At 38.7% G+C, this 21,111-nt stretch overlaps 2 protein-coding genes across 4 annotated transcripts; both read right to left on the bottom strand.

Annotated features, from left to right (window-relative positions):
* Positions 1–9,172: 9,172 nt before the first annotated feature.
* glod5 (glyoxalase domain containing 5) lies at positions 9,173–11,086 on the bottom strand. Of its 2 annotated transcripts, none has more exons than XM_040119951.1 (4): positions 10,979–11,086; positions 10,424–10,579; positions 9,536–9,691; positions 9,173–9,365 (listed from the first exon to the last, which is right to left on the bottom strand). In XM_040119951.1, the coding sequence occupies exons 1-4, from the start codon at positions 11,033–11,035 to the stop codon at positions 9,222–9,224; spliced, it is 513 nt and encodes a 170-aa protein (XP_039975885.1). In that variant the 5' UTR covers positions 11,036–11,086; the 3' UTR covers positions 9,173–9,221. The 2 variants fall into 2 exon arrangements, with proteins under 2 accessions (XP_039975885.1, XP_039975886.1); XM_040119952.1 differs by lacking the exon at positions 10,979–11,086 and adding an exon at positions 10,700–10,960.
* Positions 11,046–19,338, bottom strand: rlim (ring finger protein, LIM domain interacting). 2 transcript variants are annotated; one of them, XM_040119950.1, is made up of 5 exons: positions 19,091–19,338; positions 17,634–17,860; positions 15,926–16,030; positions 14,274–15,818; positions 11,046–11,129 (listed from the first exon to the last, which is right to left on the bottom strand). In XM_040119950.1, the coding sequence occupies exons 2-5, from the start codon at positions 17,800–17,802 to the stop codon at positions 11,098–11,100; spliced, it is 1,851 nt and encodes a 616-aa protein (XP_039975884.1). In that variant the 5' UTR covers positions 17,803–17,860; positions 19,091–19,338; the 3' UTR covers positions 11,046–11,097. The 2 variants fall into 2 exon arrangements, with proteins under 2 accessions (XP_039975884.1, XP_039975883.1); XM_040119949.1 differs by lacking the exon at positions 11,046–11,129 and having other exon boundaries at positions 12,176–15,818.
* Positions 19,339–21,111: the final 1,773 nt, after the last annotated feature.

The raw sequence follows: 21,111 nt of genomic DNA, 5'->3' as shown, positions 1-21,111 counted from the left end.
ACAAACATTCTTGTGCCCTTCAGTTGAAACAAGCAAGAAAATTGCAGACTAAGAACAAGTAACTGCTATGCATACAAAGGTTGTACTCCAGTAAAGGTGCTTTTCAAGTGTGTATATTTGGGGGGAAAACAAAAACAGGCAGCTGTTTTGAAGAGCAGTGCTGGGGAAAGAAAGATATTTTCCTAATTCCAGTCTGTGGTCCCTAAGTAAATATTTGGCAATAAGTCTGCAAAGGAGGAAATGGACACCTCTCTTGGAGACACCAGGGCTCTGTTTCATGCACCTGCCCAGCTCAGCACTGCATGGCAAAAGGGGAAGCCAACAGGTCTTAGCCCTGTCTGGGCTGACCTGTGTGTGTTGGCACAGGTGAATCCACAAAGAAGGGTTTTCGCAGAGTTTTAATAAAGCTTAATAACATTCTAGAGAAGAATGGAATTTATTATTAAAGTGAGTTCCACGTCGTTCAGAAAATTGAAGCACAAAGTCCAAAAGAAGCCCTTTTAGAAAACAGAAGGGGAACCTGCACTGTTTGACAACCTTGAGACCTAATTTAAGTAATTTACAGTATTAATTTATTAACGTTGGTCTTATATGAAAGAGGGCTACTCAACTTTTGCATGAATTATTTAATACACTTTTCTCTGTAATTCAACCTTATATACAGTTTACAATAAAACACAACTGGTCCACATCACTAAAATGTAATTACAAATCATTTCAATTTAATTTTTTTTTTTTTTTTTTAAGACAACGCCCAAGAAGAATGAACCCAAATACTTTGAAAAACAGAAATGTTTGACGAATCAAACTATAATGAAAGGTCTATAATAAAGAACCAACTGTAATAGAAGTCAATAAACCCTTAGTGAGAATGCATTCTTGCATTTTGTATTTTTTAGTGTTTTGTATGTTCAGCTTTATTTTGATTCGAACCTTCTGGGCATGGATGATATCTGATTCAAGTCATGGGACACACTAGGCCACATCTTAATTTTTACTTTTTTCTTCTTTAAAAACTCTAGCGTGATTTTTGCTGTGTGTTCGGGATCATTGCCATGTCATGAATTTTTTGTGGAATTTGGGTCTCAGAACCTCATAGCTGAAAGAGTAATTGTGCAACATAGGCCAAATGAACAGAGTTGGTGCAGAGTCTGGATGTATTTTCATGTGTTCCGAGAGGAGTGGTGCTGTGGGGACATTACCTCTCTGTACTTCAGAAATCAAGACCACAATCTCATTGAAGTGTTAAACTATAAGCAGTCAACATTAGAGGAATCTTCTTGAGACCTCATAATACATCCAAACTCTGCACTAGCTCTGTCTGTTCGGCCTACTTTGCACAATTACTGTTTCAACTATGAGGTTCTGAGACCTAAATGACTGTAGTTCAAACAACACATGCACTTAGATTGAGACTGGGGTAGATAACATCAGTTGGCTGTGCAGAGACACTGTTCCTGCATTTTAGACCAGGGGTTTTAATTATACTTGAAAAACGCTGTTTTATTTTTTCGTAGTAGAATACAAAGTGAAACAGTCAACATCTGAAAATCTAGTGCTGTATGGTGAAATGATTACTTAAGATGTTTTTTTTTTTTTAATTTGATGAAGAGAAACCGAACAGACAAAATAAGCTCCGCACTAGTACATTACATATTCTAGACCAAATATTGGGTCAATGATTAATTTTTTCCCCAACCAGGTATTGTATTTTCTCAGTACTGAATATTTCCGTCTTCAGACCATGATTCCCCATATTCATTATTTTTCCTGTATGTCGCAATATAATGTACAAAAAACAATAGACAGCTTTCATTTTCCTCTATGGATTTTCATGCACTCCCTATCAAAGCACAGTCATACTGTACCTTTGTATGTTATCCGTTCATATATCAGTGATAAGATGATAACCCAGTTATTACTTCTATTTACTCTGATACCTATGTGTGAGAAGCATTATGAGTAATATATACATCCTTTCTCAATTTCCTGACCGTAAACCTAGACATTAAATATAATTTGTTCAGCAGTTGTTGTATGGAAACTCCATCTACAGCTATAGGTGTAAAGAGGCGCTTGTCAATAGACATCTGAGATTACACAACTATTTTATAGTCGGTGTGTTGCTGTGAGTGGAGAAAGTCTGAAAACTATACACCCGTAATTCATGTCTATTGTGTCTGAATTCCCTCCCTTTTTATTGAGTGTTTCCTAATAAAAAAGCCAACTGGTCATGTTACACTATAACATCTAAGGGGATACTTTTGGCTGCCAAGGGTCCTTTGTCTTCATTTTCTGTATTTACCATTGGAACTTTCACTTATGATAAAACACAGGAATGCAGGAAGTGTCAGTGCAGGAAAAACTTTGCAGTAATATATCATGATGTGTATAATAATACCAGTAATATTCACAATTCTCACTAACATACTTTTTCTAATTGGCTGGTTACTCAAAATTCCTGTGACACGTTCATTGCTAATGTCCTTTTTTAAGATTCTTTGTTTAGTCATTAGCCACATAATGTCAGTCATATAATAGCTGTTATGCTTTATATTTAGGACAGATCATCTGAAGGCATTGCCCTGTTTTGCAGTGTTACACAGTGCCAGTCTTTCCTCGTTACTCCAGGAAACGTTTTTATTCAGTGACCACAGTTCCTTATCCTAAAGTACAAAACTCAGGTGTCTTTATAACTATTAGGTATTTACATATTAGTCAAAGTGACATCAGTCAGTGATGTCATTATTCCCTCTGTACTTGTGAAAGACTTTGCCTCTCTTGCTTTGTTTACAACATAGGGAAAGAACCTGATGGTCAACCACAGCAATAACTTAAGATGATCTTTCCATACAACATTCATCCAGTGCCGTATTTTCCATTATAAATTAGCTTTTTTGGGGGGGGGGTTTAAACCTTTAAAAAGTAGATGTACCCTGGTTAACCTCTGACCTGTCAGCTGTATAAGGAACAAAACTTGGGCTACTATGTTTTGCATCAAGGAGAACTTTACACATTTGTTCCAATGGTCTTTGTTATGTTAATTCAGAGCACACAGTGTACTATGTAGTTGTAACCTAACCTGTGGAGCTTTAAGGAAACCTGTTTATAGTGTATATATATATATATATATATTGCTCTCTTACCGAAGATGAAAAAAAATGATAGACGTGACCAAAATAGTCTAGTCTAAATGATTTTAATTCGACAACTGAAGTGATTTTTGGCTCACCCATGTGTGTTAGCTCAAATCAATATGGCTTCATTAATTTTAGACAATACGGTGCCTGCTGTGGACACAGAACATTGTGCTGATCTGTTTTGTTTATCTAAAAGCTGTGGATACAGGCGATCAATTCCTGTGTTTACACAAAACTAACTGCCTTTTTCCAACAACATATAATAGTAAAAGTTTGGTTAAAATTGTAAAAAAAAAAAAAATAGTAATGGTAATAACAAAAGTGTCACATTATTTGGTGCATACGGTACTTGCACAGTACTTGTTTGCTGCAAAATGCCCACTCGTATGTAGTCTTTAAACAGATCTTGTTTTACTCTGTTTTTTGAATGGCAAGTGTGGCTTTTTTTAAATTTTTTATTTTTTTTTAACTTCACTGGTGAAAATATTCAGCAATGAAAACATTTACAAGAAAACACTGTGTCTTTCTAGGTGTTCTTCTGCTCCATACAAGCCTGATGGATGGTGTATTTATTTTTAAAGGACACTTCCTGTCAGAAATCCTCTGCCACAGAAGCTGTACCTCAGACAAACTATGGCTTAGATCAAACTACTAGTAAGATTTCAGATAGACGTATAAATTCATCCGTTACACAAAGCTGTCAAGTTCTTCATTTGTTTTAAGCAGGGCTAATTTGCTATGAATTCTGGGTAAATTAAGACTTCTTTCGAAATAACCGACATGGCTGCCCAAACTCATGCCTGTACTGTTGTCCCCTTGTTAACTGAATGTATGTTGTTGTACCTCTTCCTCATGTTCTGTCACTCAAATGATGTCTGCTGCCTTTTTTTTTATTTATTTATTTTTTTTTACAATCTTTTAGGTGGCACACTTTTTTCACTGCCATCAGAGCTGGCATTGCCATACTGGTGGAAACATGCAGAGCAGGCAATGGGATGCATGACCTGAAGCAAGAGACAAATAATCACAAGACTAATAGCAAAATATGGACTGTACAGGTGTACGGGCATACCTAATAACCTTAAAATATAAAATAAGCTAAATTCATGCTCATGAAATGTTGACAGAAGTCATGACAACAAGGTTTCATTGAGCTTTGGTTACTAAACTTAGCCAAATAGGCAGGGAAATGCTAACAGTTAATTTTTTTTTAACTTATCCCAAACTTTCAGATTTTCGTTCGAACTCACGAAAAGTCAAAGTTGCATGTTGAGACCCAACAGGAGGTATAATGGATACCCAGGGGTTTCAGGAGACCTAACATTCGCTTGCTAGATGGATAGTCTTCATCGTCACAGCCAGTGCGTAGTCCACACAGCAACATACTGATATACTTGATATATAAAATATACACTTGGTCTATTTTACATATACACATTCTGCCTGTATCCCAGCCCATACTTACATATATGTGTACGCACCGTCACGGACTTACCTGGTTCTACACAACAGTGTCAATGAAGCACTCAGAGAGAAAATCTCCTTTTCACTAAATTTTCATACAATCGCTACTAAAGTTCACATGCAAAACTACTCCGCACAAGCATACAGTATATCCAATGGGGACTTTTATCTGTAAATACAGTGACTTACTTTTTTCTTCTTTAAAAACTCTAGCGTGATTTTTGCTGTGTGTTCGGGATCATTGCCATGTCATGAATTTTTTGTGGAATTTGGGTCTCAGAACCTCATAGCTGAAAGAGTAATTGTGCAACATAGGCCAAATGAACAGAGTTGGTGCAGAGTCTGGATGTATTTTCATGTGTTCCGAGAGGAGTGGTGCTGTGGGGACCATTACCTCTCTGTACTTCAGAAATCAAGACCACAATCTCATTGAAGTGTTAAACTATAAGCAGTCAACATTAGAGGAATCTTCTTGAGACCTCATAATACATCCAAACTCTGCACTAGCTCTGTCTGTTCGGCCTACTTTGCACAATTACTGTTTCAACTATGAGGTTCTGAGACCTAAATGACTGTAGTTCAAACAACACATGCACTTAGATTGAGACTGGGGTAGATAACATCAGTTGGCTGTGCAGAGACACTGTTCCTGCATTTTAGACCAGGGGTTTTAATTATACTTGAAAAACGCTGTTTTATTTTTTCGTAGTAGAATACAAAGTGAAACAGTCAACATCTGAAAATCTAGTGCTGTATGGTGAAATGATTACTTAAGATGTTTTTTTTTTTTTAATTTGATGAAGAGAAACCGAACAGACAAAATAAGCTCCGCACTAGTACATTACATATTCTAGACCAAATATTGGGTCAATGATTAATTTTTTCCCCAACCAGGTATTGTATTTTCTCAGTACTGAATATTTCCGTCTTCAGACCATGATTCCCCATATTCATTATTTTTCCTGTATGTCGCAATATAATGTACAAAAAACAATAGACAGCTTTCATTTTCCTCTATGGATTTTCATGCACTCCCTATCAAAGCACAGTCATACTGTACCTTTGTATGTTATCCGTTCATATATCAGTGATAAGATGATAACCCAGTTATTACTTCTATTTACTCTGATACCTATGTGTGAGAAGCATTATGAGTAATATATACATCCTTTCTCAATTTCCTGACCGTAAACCTAGACATTAAATATAATTTGTTCAGCAGTTGTTGTATGGAAACTCCATCTACAGCTATAGGTGTAAAGAGGCGCTTGTCAATAGACATCTGAGATTACACAACTATTTTATAGTCGGTGTGTTGCTGTGAGTGGAGAAAGTCTGAAAACTATACACCTGTAATTCATGTCTATTGTGTCTGAATTCCCTCCCTTTTTATTGAGTGTTTCCTAATAAAAAAGCCAACTGGTCATGTTACACTATAACATCTAAGGGGATACTTTTGGCTGCCAAGGGTCCTTTGTCTTCATTTTCTGTATTTACCATTGGAACTTTCACTTATGATAAAACACAGGAATGCAGGAAGTGTCAGTGCAGGAAAAACTTTGCAGTAATATATCATGATGTGTATAATAATACCAGTAATATTCACAATTCTCACTAACATACTTTTTCTAATTGGCTGGTTACTCAAAATTCCTGTGACACGTTCATTGCTAATGTCCTTTTTTAAGATTCTTTGTTTAGTCATTAGCCACATAATGTCAGTCATATAATAGCTGTTATGCTTTATATTTAGGACAGATCATCTGAAGGCATTGCCCTGTTTTGCAGTGTTACACAGTGCCAGTCTTTCCTCGTTACTCCAGGAAACGTTTTTATTCAGTGACCACAGTTCCTTATCCTAAAGTACAAAACTCAAGTGTCTTTATAACTATTAGGTATTTACATATTAGTCAAAGTGACATCAGTCAGTGATGTCATTATTCCCTCTGTACTTGTGAAAGACTTTGCCTCTCTTGCTTTGTTTACAACATAGGGAAAGAACCTGATGGTCAACCACAGCAATAACTTAAGATGATCTTTCCATACAACATTCATCCAGTGCCGTATTTTCCATTATAAATTAGCTTTTTTTGGGGGGGGGTTTAAACCTTTAAAAAATAGATGTACCCTGGTTAACCTCTGACCTGTCAGCTGTATAAGGAACAAAACTTGGGCTACTATGTTTTGCATCAAGGAGAACTTTACACATTTGTTCCAATGGTCTTTGTTATGTTAATTCAGAGCACACAGTGTACTATGTAGTTGTAACCTAACCTGTGGAGCTTTAAGGAAACCTGTTTATAGTGTATATATATATATATATATATTGCTCTCTTACCGAAGATGAAAAAAAATGATAGACGTGACCAAAATAGTCTAGTCTAAATGATTTTAATTCGACAACTGAAGTGATTTTTGGCTCACCCATGTGTGTTAGCTCAAATCAATATGGCTTCATTAATTTTAGACAATACGGTGCCTGCTGTGGACACAGAACATTGTGCTGATCTGTTTTGTTTATCTAAAAGCTGTGGATACAGGCGATCAATTCCTGTGTTTACACAAAAACTAACTGCCTTTTTCCAACAACATATAATAGTAAAAGTTTGGTTAAAAATTGTAAAAAAAAAAAAAAAATAGTAATGGTAATAACAAAAAGTGTCACATTATTTGGTGCATACACGGTACTTGCACAGTACTTGTTTGCTGCAAAATGCCCACTCGTATGTAGTCTTTAAACAGATCTTGTTTTTCTCTGTTTTTTGAATGGCAAGTGTGGCTTTTTTTAAATTTTTTATTTTTTTTTAACTTCACTGGTGAAAATATTCAGCAATGAAAACATTTACAAGAAAACACTGTGTCTTTCTAGGTGTTCTTCTGCTCCATACAAGCCTGATGGATGGTGTATTTATTTTTAAAGGACACTTCCTGTCAGAAATCCTCTGCCACAGAAGCTGTACCTCAGACAAACTATGGCTTAGATCAAACTACTAGTAAGATTTCAGATAGACGTATAAATTCATCCGTTACACAAAGCTGTCAAGTTCTTCATTTGTTTTAAGCAGGGCTAATTTGCTATGAATTCTGGGTAAATTAAGACTTCTTTCGAAATAACCGACATGGCTGCCCAAACTCATGCCTGTACTGTTGTCCCCTTGTTAACTGAATGTATGTTGTTGTACCTCTTCCTCATGTTCTGTCACTCAAAAGATGTCTGCTGCCTTTTTTTTTTTTTTTACAATCTTTAGGTGGCACACTTTTTTCACTGCCGTCAGAGCTGGCATTGCCATACTGGTGGAAACATGCAGAGCAGGCAATGGGATGCATGACCTGAAGCAAGAGACAAATAATCACAAGACTAATAGCAAAATATGGACTGTACAGGTGTACGGGCATACCTAATAACCTTAAAATATAAAATAAGCTAAATTCATGCTCATGAAATGTTGACAGAAGTCATGACAACAAGGTTTCATTGAGCTTTGGTTACTAAACTTAGCCAAATAGGCAGGGAAATGCTAACAGTTAATTTTTTTTAACTTATCCCAAACTTTCAGATTTTCGTTTGAATTCACGAAAAGTCAAAGTTGCATGTTGAGACCCAACAGGAGGTATAATGGATACCCAGGGGTTTCAGGAGACCTAAAATTCGCTTGCTAGATGGATAGTCTTCATCGTCACAGCCAGTGCGTAGTCCACACAGCAACATACTGATATACTTGATATATAAAATATACACTTGGTCTATTTTACATATACACATTCTGCCTGTATCCCAGCCCATACTTACATATATGTGTACGCACCGTCACGGACTTACCTGGTTCTACACAACAGTGTCAATGAAGCACTCAGAGAGAAAATCTCCTTTTCACTAAATTTCCACTGCAAGTCTTGTACTGAACCTGTGAGCTTTTAGTCATTTTTATATACAGTAAATTGGAAAATTCTGTTTATCTTGATTATTAACTAACATTCATATTATTTCCGTAAATGGTTATGAAACTGACAAGCAACGGAAATCAGTATTTTTTCTATTCAAATGGGCAAGTTATTTTATATAAAAAGAGCTATAAAACAGAAACAGTCCCAAAACATATGGATTTTTGTATGTACAGTATATTTCTAGAAAACTTTAGTAAACATATTCATGAAGGTATAAGACATGGCAAAAGCTAACATAATCTAAACATTAAATGAAATTTTGTCAATAAAAGGCATAAAAACAGTCTTTAGTAAAAGAAATGACCTTTGATTACTTTTTAGTTTCAGAAAGAAAACATATCTTCATAAGTACCCATTTGATTATATAGCTAAACTTTTCCAGGTGTTTTTCACCTTTCATGCTATTACAAAATATAAAACAGCCTTTTTCCACACATAGTTAAAATGGCAACTACTGGTCAGCAGAACAACACAGGAACAGTGTCTCTGCGCAGCCAACTGATGTTATCTACCCAAGTCTCAATCTAAGTGCATGTGTTGTTTGAACTACAGTCATTTAGGTCTCAGAACCTCATAACTGAAACTGTGATTGTGCAAAGTAGGCCGAACAGACAGAGCTGGTGCAGAGTTTGAATGAATTTTAATGTGTCCAGAAATAAGGCCAAAGAGGTCTCAAGGAGATCCCTCTGATGGTGGTTGGTTATAATTTGACACTTCAATGAGATTGTTGTCTGGATCTCTGAAGTACAAAGAGGTGATGGTCCCCACAGCCCCACTCCTCTCCACTGGCCCCTCCTCTATATTGACACCACAAACCTGAACAGGGGAAGAGACAGAGGAAACTGACACAGTGGCACCTTAATCCTTAAAGAAATGTGACAATTCAAAGTCGACTAGAGGTCAAGTTGTTTTAAAGTGGTGGCCACCTTACAGGATTAAGATTGACATTAGCAATTCAAGACAGTCTGAAGTATTGGGTGAGGTACCTTCAGATGTGCAGCTACTGTCGCCAGAGGGGTTTTGGTGATAAGGCAAAGGTCTGCAGACCCTGAGGTCGGATGCTTGGCTTTTGGCTCAAACTCCTGACCCAGCTGGTGAAGGTTAAACTTCTGCTGCCCGAAACCCAGAGCCTTACGGTTTCCCTTGAAGATGCAGAGATGACATGTGTGGGTGCTGAGAAGTGTTTGAGTGACTGTCTGAGTGGCTGACTTTTAATCAAAGCCTGCCATCTAGTGGGTTTTGTCTCACACTAAAAGCACAAGAGTATTTCTTTTTTCTTGAACATTACCGTTTTGCTATCTCGTCACGAGAATTCATTTAAGATTTTAGCCACTAACAACAGTCTTAAAAAGTAGCAGAGATTTATATCATGGTTTGTAATCCCCTGCTTTCACCTTTGCATGTTTTGCACACAGATATGGAGCATGTGCTCGTGAGGCAGGTTGTAATCGGAATGGACCCGCAGGTAAAGAGATCTATTGTGGCTTGAGTCGTGAAGGCAAGTCCACATTTAATTTTAAGTCAGTCTCTGGACATTTTCACTCTAGGCCAATGGCAGCTTGAATTTATCAGTCAGTAATTACACACAATCTGCAGTGGATCAATAGCTAATGGATGGCAGCACAAAATTATGTGAAATCATTGTTGTTCATTGAAAAGTAACTCTCCTTTTACATGTGGGGGAAAGGCAAAGGCAAATATATTGACGATGCTTACATGTTTGGTATTATTAATCAATTAAATAGATACATCGGTAAATAATTGTTATGAATCTAATGAATGCTTGACGGGTATTTAGAATGAACTAGCAATACTTAAGTACTCCGACTACTACTAAATAATAACACATTTAATGTGCAAAGCACCTGTCATACCTTAAAAGTGATGAGCTCCATGCCAAGGACTGAGGTGTAAAAGGTGACGGTGTCTGGTACACTTTTCACCGTGAGAACCAAATGGTCCAGGTGGCTCACTTCCACTGGGCAGGTCCTTTTGAATTTGACAACTCCAAGTGATGGAATGGAGACGATCTGAAAAGAGGGGAGACGAGTACATTCAAGGCTTTACTGATGTTGCCAAAATTAACACAGGGGGTAGCAATTTAGTTCAGTACCAACAGCGCCGCATGTGGGCGAAGGTGGGCCGCATACCATAAGCACCTGAAAGGTCAGTGTGCTTACGCCGACTAGCTAGATATTGATGAATCCTTGCAGCGCTGTAGCAAACAGATGCCTTCAGTCCACAATTGTAGATTGAGAAAAATCAGCAATCTCGCGATTCTGTCGCTCAAGGCAGTGATTTAGCTCGTTAGCTAGAAAGGAGGGTCTGAGCCGTGTCAGTCCCGACAAACTTAGACGCCGGGGGAAAGGTAGTGAGAACAGGTGTAACGTTGGCGGTTCCTCAAATCAGCAGATAATGACACAAATTACCTTGAGACAGTTCCCCCGAAAATGCGACAGGCGGCTCCCAGCAGCTCGAAGCGCCATCCTTACCGTGGTCTGACGCCGACACTTCCTTGTTTGTTCCGCCGTGGACTGTTAACTGCAGTCTACCAGGCTTTACCGGTCTCTGTGCTTGGTGCTGCAACGTCAAAAAAAAAAAAAAAAAAAATCCCTGAGTGCGGTTTGTTATGTTCCGATCCCCCAGGGTTCTGGGACTACAGCGTTAGTTTCGTGCTTTTAGTTTCACGTGTTTAAAAGTTGGATTATTGGCCATTTAATGGCCATTCTTGTCCAGGAGCTTGTCAAACCCCGCTATTCTACCACGTGAATGGGGATTTTCACAAATCCTACCTGTTGGGGTGCTAGGATTATCACTTCCTTCCCAAGAGCAGGTGGTCAAATGCATTAAATCTGATGACACATACACTCAGTGGCCACTACATTAGCTGCATCCCTGCAGCCTTAATGCAGTCCAACAGAACTGTACTGCTATTTTATGATATTGATTTTTTTTTACACTCACAGAGACGTTCTTTAAATTGTTTTGGCGTTTAGGTCATAGTTAGTGATGGTGTTGTACTGGGCTGCATTATAATCACAGATGTTTCTAATATTCTGCCCCCCCATGTACAGTATGTAACCGGGAAGGACAAAAAACACACTTAAAAAACCTAGACATATAATGTAGTCCAGTAACAACACCTTTAACTATGACCTTAGTAATAAAAACAGAATAGAATTCACATTTCTGACAATGTGCACAAACACTGACACCTGAAAAAGGATTTATAAACTTAATGGGGTACAAGTTATAGCAGAGTTGTTGTATTGTTGGACAGGTGTACCTAATAAAGTGGTCTCTGAGTGTATTTTTAGTCAAATGAATGTGGAGTACAGTGAGTATGATCTAATACTATTAACACTGGTGGGACGGGAACACCAACATCACCTCTTCTACTTGCTCTTCACACCATCACCATGCTCATCATTCAAAGTTGTTAGGATCAGCTTTAAAGGACCATGTAATAAATGACATTTTAAGAAAGTGGACTAGCATGAAAAAATAAACAAATACAGATTAAAGTAAACGTAAAAATAAAATAATATTTAGACTGTTTAATATATAAAGGTATTAACTAGCAATGTGTGCATCTGGATGCAGCAAAAAATGATCAAACAGCAGAGTTAGAGTACAGAATGCATGACGGCAATGCATTTTGTAGCATAACAACTTGTTTAATTCAGCGGTTAGTTTCATTTAACACCCAGTTAACATACTGCACTGGGTGGGTCACAGAACAAGGCCAAAACTAAAGCATGGCCTAAGAGGGAACATACATTTCATTTACATGTTTATGGTTTTCATCAATGACAACGTCTCGCATTCAAACTTTGTCCCAAGAAGGGAAGTAATAATTGTGGTAAAGACATCAAACAGCAAAACAAGACACGTGGCAGGATGGCATTAATAGCAATGCCCTTTTCTTCCTTCAGCCAGTGTTCCTGTTCATCAACAGTGCTATCAAAACCTACAGAACTTCTAAATAAAATAAAAAGAACTTAAACACATTTTAAAACATCATAAGTCTTCATTTAAGATTTTAGCCATTAACAACAGTTTTTAAGAATAGCATACCTTTATATCATGGTTTGTAATCCCCTACTTTCACCTTTGCATGTATTGCACACTGATATGGAGCATGTGCTCGTGAGGCAGGAGGAGAGCACAGTGGCCGAGCGTCCTGACTTTCTACTGGAGCCTTACTAAGACAATGATGTGATTTATTTGCAGACCTAGTAAATGTCCCAACACCCAACCCTTTGGATTAATAACTTGTCACTTGTACAATGAGGTGGAGTTGAGAAGGCAAGTCTACATTTCAGTTAAGGTCGATTTCTGGTCATTTCACTTTATGCCAATACCAGCTTAAAGAACTTAATTCAACAGTCAATTAATACAGACAATCCAGCATGTTAGAGGCAAAATTAAACATCAGACCAGTAGCTAATGGATGTCAGCACAAAAGGATTGTGAAGTTGTTCTACATTAAAAAGTAAATTTCCTTTTACATGTGGGGAAAAATCTAAAGCAAATATATTTAAATTTCCGAAATGCCATGCCTGTTAGTATAATATTTTTGAGGTGGGGAAATTCACATGCCAACAACTTGATATCAACTCCAATCTACTACCAATATTGAGACATCCCTAATTTTTCTACCCAATCATTTTAATGATCATGAAAATAAGGATGTTATGAGTCCAAAATAAACTTGTGCTTTGCAAAAGTAACCTAGCTGAATTTATCTTTCCCTTATTACTGTACAATTTTTTTTTTTTTTAAACAATTCAGCGCACACTGAGAATTTTCATGGTATATGCCACTCCAAAATAGTAGTTTGTTTCTTTCAGGTTAACAAAAAAAAAAGGAAAGTACAAGTCACACTGTAAATGGCAAACCAATTAATGTCCTACATCCTTTGGACATCAGAATCTCTAAATAATTCTGCTGTTTACACTGATATCGCCTATTTGTTTAACACCAAATTTAGAGATGCGATGATAGAGTATTTGCGGCCAACACTACCCTAATTTTGATGAGGTCATTAACTATCCAGAACCAATTCAATGATACAAAGTATGATTCAAAATTATTTTTACAAGCTTATTTACAGCTAATACTTTGAACTGGTGTAACTAAGAATTGTACCATTACCCAACTTATGGTATATAAAGGCGCCATTTAGGAGCTAATACAAAAGAGCAGATTTGAAGTGCCTGAACTACCTGCAGGTGTGCAGCATTTATAACCAAGGGATTCTTTATGAGATACAGATATGCTTGTGCGCATGGCTTGACGCAGTGTAAAAAACTGCTTGGTCACTACAGGTTGATTAAAACAGCATGCATTGCTTGTGTCTAACTTTGGACTGCATTAATAAATGTCTTACTAGAGAGTGAATATGTCCCGATGTCACTGTATGGAGCACCTCATAATCAAACCTGCAACTGCATTATGATCAAACTCACAAATGGTATGAAGGAAATACATTTCAACAGTGGAGACACATTTCCTCAAAAGCCTCTCATGGACTTGGGGTATTAGATTATTTAGTTGAGACAAAAGGCCTGTAGTTTGTAATGAGCTACACCACACTCTCTCGATTGGCTGATACCAAGACAGCCCTGCGACAGATAGGGCAAGTGGAGTTTTCAGACAGCCAGCGATCAATGCAGTGCACATGGTATTCATGAGAGCAGGGCAGCTTACGTAGCTTGTTACCTTCTGCATATTCTGTTATGCAGACACTGCAAGTCTTCAAGGCATCACTCTCACCAAAGTTGCGCATGGAGAGGTTGTCAATCTGCTCTTTAGTCAGCCCTTGGGGCTGGTCCTCGTCATCATCATTTAGGAGGAAGAAGTGGGCGAGCCGCAGGAAGGGCAGTGAGCTAGGCTCCTCTAGGCTGATAGGTGGTCTAGGTCTAGCCCTGCCACCAGAGGCAGGTGGACCAGTGGCGAGGCCCTCAGCTATATCAGTCTCAGCTGTCCTTGCTCTGACTCCAGCAGCCACAGGTGGTTCATCAACATCAGCGGCAGGAGCAGCAGCAGGAGTAGCATCTGAGTTGTTGAGGTTTTCACCCAGATCCGTAGGTGTGTTGGCTCCACGGTTTGAATCTGAAGAATCAGAGTCTGAATCCATGAGGTAGCCAAGTTCACCAAAACCAGTCATAATCTGCCTAATCATAGATTGGAGAGCCATTGAGGTTGCCTCTCCCAAACCTGCATCAGAGATTCTTCGGATAGGGATGCGAATAGTGCTGACATAGGTCCTCACACCAGCACGCTCAGAGCGTGAGAAAGTCCTACGAAATCCACCACGCTCACTCTCATAAAGAAATGTGTTGTTTGAGTTCTGAGAACGCGAGCGGGTACGACTGGCAATGCTGTCTCTTTGCCGATATTCGCCAGGACGCACACGACGCACCTGGAGATCAAGCATAATAGTAGGGGGACGGCGCCCTGCTGCACCCCCTTCTCCACCCCCTTCTCCACCCCCTTCTCCCCCAGCAGCTTCTCCTTCCTGAGATTCGACGTTTTGGGCCTCTGGGACCGATTCTGCACCAACCCTAGATGGCTGTACATCATTGTCAACAGTGCTTTGCCTGGAAAGAACATGTTGCCGAGTCCGTGAACTGCCCTCCACTTGAGGCACAGGGGGCGAACTGGTGGCAGTGTTAGGTCCTAGAGAGCTGTGAGCCTGACGTGGATTAGTGAGACCATCCAGCTGATCCAAACTGAGAGGGGAGCGGCTCCTGGCTGTACGGGCCCTGGTCCTGCGTAGTTCTGGACTGCGGCTCCGGGCTCTCCTTTGTCCTCTGCGCGGAGAAGGAGAAAGTGGGGGTGGTACTGGCAGGGCAGCAGGTGAGCTTGGCGGTTCTCCTAAAATCTCTTGTGAAACAACTTCTTCTAGTTCAGGCTCTGGTTCCACTATGACAGCCAACTCCTCTACAACTGGTTCTTCCACCACTTCTGTCTCCATGGGGACCTGCGGTTCAGCATTTGTCACCACTTCTTGACCCTCTGAAGATTCCTCTGGAGACACCTGTTCCCCTTCGGCAGCTGCCTGCTGTTCAGCCAGGTTACGGTTAACACTGATTTCAAGGCTGAAGCGAAAATCGCCGCTGTTTGGGTTGGTCTGGCTTACTGCCCGCCATGACTGGTTTCCACGATGACCAGTTCTGGTTGTGTTGCCTGTGCGCCTCACTGTGTTCAGCCAGTCCAGGAGACTATCCCCACTGGCAGGATCCTCAGAGCTTTCTGGTTGTGCTGAAAATTAGCAGAGTAAAAATAAGTGACAAATCAGTGTCTGAATTTGACAGTAGATCACACAGCCATAAAAGAGAAAAAAAATATATATAAAACGGCAAACTTACCAACTGGATCTTCTCCAGTTTCAGTACTAGGGGTGTTATTCTGCTGCTCTGGACCATCTTTGATTTGCTGAAGTCTATTAAACAGCTCGTCCTCCGTTACCTCTCCTGAAAGAGACATTACAAAACAGAATAAAAGTCTACACAAAAGGCAATCTACACATTAATTTCCGGAAGATTATCAAGTCTTTAGTTCCTCTTCACAAGTCTGACCACAAGCGTAAACTGGGAGAAAGACATTGCAGGTGGTTGGGAGGAATTGACAGTTTAACTCCCTACAGTAAGAACACACATTTTCGAATTTAATGCACAAAAAGAGGAAAATCGGTAGATGGACGCACTGTAGCAACTACATGGCAGGTAGAGAACTAAAGAATTAAAAAAAAAAAAAAAAATCTCGTACTATACCGTAGAAATGTTGTACATATGTCAGAAAAGAACTGGTGTTTAATTTTTTGTACTCTATTGGCCCATAGATCTGTTTGTTTGTTTGTCTTTGAACACATCAACAGGACAATACTGAAAACCTCCAGACTTACCAGGGCATGCCACTGTCCATTCAATGCCCTCTCCTTTGCAGGGTGCTCCACTAAAGGATGTTCCAAACTTACATTCCCCCTCCCACTATCCTGGGACAGAAACGGATTGGGCGTCTTAAATAGTCCGTACGGTGTTGCATTTTGAGCAGAATGACAAATCCAAAACTAAAGGTACCTAAGCTTAACTTTCATTATAACTTCTCATTCTACTGGGAAGTAGGAAATGTGTGAAGATGGAGAAGGACATAGATTTTACCAAATAGTCATAAAAAAAATAATACATTTGCAAAGGCATGCCTGCAAACTGTTAGCTTATAATAGAAATTTTGATGACCAGTACTTTTGAAGCAGTAGCAACATCAAATAAATTCTTGCATGTTTGAAAGTCCTCTACACCAAAAACATTTAACAATCTTATATTCAGAATATAAAACTTTATAATTTATCAACTTACAACACTGGAGTAGGTGGGTTGAAGTATAGTTTATGTGACATCACAGCACAATGACATAACAGCTAATATGGTTTAGTTTCCCCATTAAGTACAAGGAGCATGTTCACTTTTTCTAAACCAGATGTGAATCATTCGTTCTGAATCCCTACTTTATTCAAAAGGCACTGTAGCCTACTTATTAGCCCTGCTATATGATGTTTAATGTGAAGCACCGGTATATACATACAGTGCACATAAAAGCCTTGAATAAGCCACAGATTATTAACCTAATTCTAAATTTCATGATTTAAGTTGTTCTAAACCTATAATAGCACTTTTAAAATAATCTTTCTAATTACATTTTGAAACTTTGAAAGGGAGGAATGGAATTTGGTACAGCTCAGTTAGCATGGAAAGGGAGACAATAAAATGATAGTGAGGATTTAATCATTAAAAGTAACCAAAAAGCACCAGTGAAACTAACTACTGCACACGCTTAGGATCAGCTGCTGAAACTTTCCTACAGGCATCTGTGTGACCTCACTAGGTATCATTTTATCATTATCACATTTCATTTATTACTACCTGCAACACACTGAGTACTGGATACCCAGCCCTATCTGTTTTAAAATAAAACTAATTACCTTTTGAGTTGCTTAAAATCATACAAACATTTCCACAGTCACTTATTATTTTCACAAGACTATAGACTACTGTAATTTGATTAAAGGATTATTACCTGGGGTGCCCAAGAGATTGTTGTCTCTCATGAGACGATAGTCCTCATCACTGAGATTGTTGACAAACTGGTAGAAGGCCTCCTCCCTGTCCAGGCGGTCCAGCTGCCGTCTGCGCTGTGACTCTGGCTGGTCACTGCCACTCTGCTCTTGACTGTCAGACCCTTCCATTGATTCAGAAGGGAGGGAGGTCGAGGGATGTTCTCCAATCTCCAGCAGGATCTAGTTGCTGCAGCAAAAAAGAAAAAAAGTTTAGCTGTATATCAAGAGCAGATGGATATACCAAACTAGTTGACTCTACATCCAGTTTAGAGGAGTTAAGGTAGTAAGACTCCTCAGATGTAGAATAGGATTACGCAAAAGGGATTCACTACCAAAGATACATGAAAACATTTTATTTGACAGCTTTAGGCATTTCCATTTATCTATGTTGAATGCAATGGCCGAATCAGTGCATTACTATCAACCAGGCAGCGAAACTGTCATGAAGAGAAAACCCAGGTCAAAATACAGCATCACAATGCATCATACTCAATATTTGAGGGGAACATCGATCCATAAGTTATTAACAAGCTTTAGGTCCACTGGTTGAAAAGCAAACTGACAACCTACTACTAACGCAATACTAGCTAGCTCAGCCGCTGCGTTTACCGTAACGTAAAACGCACTTTACCTGAACACGTTAGAAAATGTGACCGATTGATAGCTATAATTAACTCGAATAATTTGATGTTTTGTGTGTTTTTAAGCCCCATGGGAAAGCAATGTGTTGGTCAAAGTCGAGATAAAAACAAAATGGCATCATCTAGCTTAGTTTACGCTAGCTAACAACTATTAGCATCGTTCACGGCTGCTAACACTGTCAACTTCAACCACTGCTGGCTACAAAAGAGAAACCACTATATTTATTATAATATGTGTAAAAAGCAAATTAAAGAACTGGTTATGTGTTGAGCCTGATACCATTTACACTACTTACTCAAAACAAGCTTAGACGACCAAATAACCTCAGTTATGTTGAGCTTTCACCATGCTAAAGCTAGATAGCTTCCATGTTAACTAGCCAGCCAAATGGCTAGCTACTCCCACTTCCAACGGGAACTCCAACATCAGCTAACGCTAACTTAGCCAGTAACTTCTTGGTAGGTGTCCTCCGTTACATTAACTTGACGTAAACACTAATTTACAACAAATATCTCTGATGCCAGGAAACATGGCTTGAAATGGACTTTTTTCCCCCTTACTTTTACTAAAGATTCACAAACAAAACACGAGGATGTCATTAAAAAAACATTGACGCTACTGTTAGCATCACCGCAGGCTAGCTAAGCAAACGACGTCAATCAATGACGTTCCAACCAGTACCTAACCAGAGCAAACAAGCTAAAATTAGCTAGCAAATGAAAATAAAGGTGATCAGAATGAATACACATCTGTCACCAAATCATTGGTACATTACCTGTTCACTGATGTTAGAAGCAATGTAATCGTTCTGCCCAGTTGTTCTTATAATACTCTCTGAAAAACGCTTGACTGTTTAGCTAAGTGCGATTTCAGGATTCCATTTTCTTTCTTTTAGGAAGGCTACAATGATCTTCCGGAAACTGAGAAATCACGACGTTTTTCCCTGAGTTTAACCTCCCAGGTAGACACAGGCACCGCACTAACCATGGGTCACCAACACAAGCTAAATGGTTTGAGTTTGCGGCTGCCTATCGCGACAAAGGAGGCGGGCGGAGGGGGGGGGGGTTGCTTCATACGCAGCCCGATAAGCTGCCTGAAAGACTCAGCTCAGGGTCTGAGAGGAGTAGCAGCAAAAAAGGATGTTTGTGTTGGACAGTGTGCCACTGTTCAGCTGTAGCGTCACGATGCGGTTGTAAAGGCAAATACTCTTACCCTCCGCAGAATCCAGGCTGGAGGACAAATATCTGTAAAGTCTGGGCACAGCAGTGTACTTAAATGGTCAGCATAAATTATCATTTGGAGGCTTTTAATAAAATCATCTGTTTTATGTACAGAATCATTCGTGGGATTTATCCAGTAGCAGAAACTAATATATTTTGTATTAGTATTTAAAAGTATTATGTCATTATCATGGTTATATTTAATCCAATTTTCACCATTTGTTGTCCAGTGTTTTTTAAAACGGTAAACTTTTCTCTTGTTTAACAAAGGCAACAGCAAATGGTGAAAACTGGATTAACTACTTCTATGATAAGGACGCTGACAAAATGTCTGATAGTGATTATCAAATGGCAATGGAAAAAGTGCAATAACTAAAATCCTGTTTGACTATGTTAATTCCTTATTTCATCCCACAGTCTCCAGTGCTGTACAACCAGTGGTGATGCCATGGTCGTTGATGAATAGGATATTCCTACTCTGTCATCAAAAGAGATGTATTCATGGTAGCCTCTTCTCACATCTACAGGCACAGCATCTAGCACTGCTTACAACACACTGTCAGAGGATGGACAATTTAGCAAGGCACATCAAAAAGAAAAAATAAAAGACTGAACACAGTATGCGTGATGTACATTAATGATAACCCCCAAATTGTATGACAGAAGTTTGGGAGATTATCTTAAAACAGAATTAAAAAAAGAAAAAAAGAAAATGCCACACCTCCAAATTTATCCCTTATAAAATCAAGAAGATAGTAAAATTACTCAACTTTAAACGGCATTTCAGTGCATAAAACTACATTGCAAATGAATGTTTTTGCCATTGAGGCTTAGCTTCCTCTGTGGTTTCAAACACTGAAAAACATTGCCAGAACATTGCTAAGTCAATTACCTACTATGTTACTAACTTAATGTCTTACCCTCTGTCAGTTGTTGCTTTGTATTTTGTCAGCAACGTGAATGAATAATTGTTATTAGTCATTCGTAAAAGTATTATTTTCTTTGAACAGATAAAAAAATAGAGAAATAGAGAAAAATACAGTAACTCTGTGGCAGTACACAGTAATTGTATCTGAAGGAGACTGACATATGCATAGTACAGCATGTGACTTATTATATTTGTAATTACATGTTGAACTAAAATGAACTAAATTGAGATATTGATATTAATTAACAAACACTATCCCACACTTTTCCCTGTCTTCATACATTAAAAAAAAGCAAGGTAACAAAAATTCAGGTCAAGATAAGTCAAAACATCCAGCATGTCTGTAGAATTCAGAAAAAGCATTGTACCAAGTCAAAGGCAGGGGGTTAGCATTAATTTACCTTAATCATTAAAATTATCATGGAAAAAAATAGAGGAACTATAGATTTTTTTATAGGAAGACCACAGGCTTATAGCAGGCCCAGGACTTTTGTGTGGGTGGAGGTGGGACAGTATTGATACATCAGCTTGCCAGCAGAGACACAGTGGTGACCCTTTGGCAGTGGGTGGCATCTACTTACAGGCCATTTTTAAACCAATGTGCAGAAAACTAGCTAGCAACCATAGTTGCAGCTATCACAGACAGTG

Source organism: Xiphias gladius, chromosome 23 (genome assembly GCF_016859285.1).
Source record: "Xiphias gladius isolate SHS-SW01 ecotype Sanya breed wild chromosome 23, ASM1685928v1, whole genome shotgun sequence".
NCBI classification, from domain to species: Eukaryota; Metazoa; Chordata; class Actinopteri; order Istiophoriformes; family Xiphiidae; genus Xiphias; species Xiphias gladius.
This window is presented reverse-complemented; position numbering and strand designations above follow the sequence as displayed.

What these genes read in the sequence shown, in the direction of transcription:
- rlim (XM_040119949.1), bottom strand. Translation starts at nt 17,802, where the DNA reads ATGGAAGGGTCTGACAGTCAAGAGCAGAGTGGCAGTGACCAGCCAGAG. An exon ending in CAATCTCTTGGGCACCCCAG is followed by an intron (nt 16,031 to 17,633) that starts GTAATAATCCTT and finishes TGTCTCTTTCAG; the next exon opens with GAGAGGTAACGGAGGACGAG. An exon ending in AACTGGAGAAGATCCAGTTG is followed by an intron (nt 15,819 to 15,925) that starts GTAAGTTTGCCG and finishes GCTAATTTTCAG; the next exon opens with CACAACCAGAAAGCTCTGAG.
- glod5 (XM_040119951.1), bottom strand. Translation starts at nt 11,035, where the DNA reads ATGGCGCTTCGAGCTGCTGGGAGCCGCCTGTCGCATTTTCGGGGGAAC. An exon ending in TTCGGGGGAACTGTCTCAAG is followed by an intron (nt 10,580 to 10,978) that starts GTAATTTGTGTC and finishes CCCTCTTTTCAG; the next exon opens with ATCGTCTCCATTCCATCACT. An exon ending in TGGAGCTCATCACTTTTAAG is followed by an intron (nt 9,692 to 10,423) that starts GTATGACAGGTG and finishes TGCATCTTCAAG; the next exon opens with GGAAACCGTAAGGCTCTGGG.